This window comes from Colobus angolensis, unplaced genomic scaffold, assembly GCF_000951035.1.
Source record: "Colobus angolensis palliatus isolate OR3802 unplaced genomic scaffold, Cang.pa_1.0 Scaffold19, whole genome shotgun sequence".
Lineage (NCBI taxonomy): Eukaryota > Metazoa > Chordata > Mammalia > Primates > Cercopithecidae > Colobus > Colobus angolensis.
The window spans coordinates 12,597,083-12,598,822 of NW_012115043.1; the positions used below are offsets into that span (position 1 = coordinate 12,597,083).

The 1,740-nt window shown below is 48.7% G+C and overlaps 1 protein-coding gene across 1 annotated transcript in view; it reads left to right on the forward strand.

Moving 5' to 3' along the window:
• Window positions 1–1,740, forward strand: part of MYO1E (myosin IE) — a 239,527-nt gene that overhangs the window by 236,198 nt on the left and 1,589 nt on the right. Inside the window, exon 27 of the mRNA XM_011940493.1 lies at window positions 1,108–1,277. Coding sequence (XP_011795883.1) covers window positions 1,108–1,277 — 170 coding nt within the window. The remainder of the gene's footprint in view (window positions 1–1,107; window positions 1,278–1,740) is intronic.

The following is a 1,740-nucleotide window of genomic DNA, read 5'->3' on the forward strand; positions in this document are numbered from 1 at the left end:
AATGAGGGGTGGGAGGTAAGTGTGAGGAATAATAATGAGGAGTGGGAGGTAAGTGTGAGGAGTAATAATGAGGGGTGGGAGGGAAGCCTGAGGAGGTATAATGAGGGATGGGAGGTAAGTGTGAGGAGTAATAATGAGGGGGTGGGAAGGAAGCCTGAGGAGGAATGAGGGGGTGGGAAGGAAGCCTGAGGAGTAATAACGAGGGATGGGAGGGGAAGTCTGAGGAGTAATAATGAGGGATGGGAGTGAAGTCGAAGGAGGAGTAATGAGCTGGTGGGAGGGAAGTCTCCGGAGTAATGAGGGTGGGTAGACAGATGGGATGGGAGTAGACAGGAGTGAGGTCTGAGGCATAATAAGGATGTGAATGGGGAGCAAAGTCTCACGGGAGCATTTTTTACAATAGTGAAAACTGGAACCATCCCAAGTGACCATTCACAGTGCCCTGGAGAAGTAAACTGTGACACACTCACTCGTGCAGTGGTGTAGTATCAGGCAGCGAGGATGAAGGAACTACAGCTGCAGGCATCAGCAGGGCACATGGTCCAGTTGTTGAGTGTGTGACTGTGGAATATGATCCCTTTCATACAGTTGATACAGTCGGACCACAAATATTGGTTAGGGGTATTTACATGTGTGGCGAACTGTAGAGATGAGCCAGAGAATCATTAATACAAACTAAGGTGGTGGTAATCTGGGGGGAATGCAGTGAAGGAGAGATGCCTACAGGCTTCTGTGGCACCTGCAAAAGTTCCATTTCCCAACTTGAGGAAGGAGGGACAGATACCTGAATGTTCCCGATTTAAATGTATGGGTATACTTTTGACACTTTTATATGGATATGTGTCTCCCACATTTCCTTCTCCGCTGGGGACACAGTAACAGCAGCAGCTAAGGTTTTTAAGAGCTATGTGCGTTTGCAACAACCTTGTCAGAAAAAGTACTTTTATTCCTCAAGTTTAAAGACTACACTCTGGGCCATATGTCTTCTAAGGATGGAGCTGGATTTGAACTTGAACAGGCCAGTGCCGGCCACCATGCTCCAAACCACCGCTCGGTGCTGCTGCCTCCTGTTGGGGCCCAGTCTCACCTGCTTCTCTCTCCTCACAGGGTCAGGAGACAAACGACCAGTAGGCCTCCCCCAGCAGGGGGCAGACCCAAGCCCCAGCCCAGGCCCAAGCCTCAGGTGCCACAGTGCAAGGCTTTGTACGCCTATGATGCTCAGGACACAGACGAACTCAGCTTTAATGCCAATGACATTATTGATATTATCAAAGAAGGTAAGTGTGTGGCCGGTTGGCTGGGACAGCCTCCCAAAGAGCACACGGTCACATTGCTGTAAGATCTGGTGTGAACATGAAGAGAATTTATGAGCTCCTCAAACTGCAATTTGTAGAGGCAGATCAGGCCACAGGCTCAATCTGATCAAGACACCAGCTGCTTTTTTAATGCTTCTTTCAGCTCTGCCCCCTTCTTTATATCCCCTCCCTTCTCAAGCTGTTTTTCTTCATGGTAGCAAAATGGCAGCAGCAATTCCAGGCCAACATATCAAACCATGTCTGAAATCTGCATCATCTCTGAAACTTCTTTTCTTAGCCATTGGACAAAAATCCTGAGTTTTATTCTGATCAGACCAAATTAGTCATGTGTCCATCCCTGAACCAACTTCAGTAGCAAGACAAAGGCTGTACCCTGAGTGGATTAGAGCTGGTAGAGGCTGTCCCCAGAAACCGGGGGGTGGGG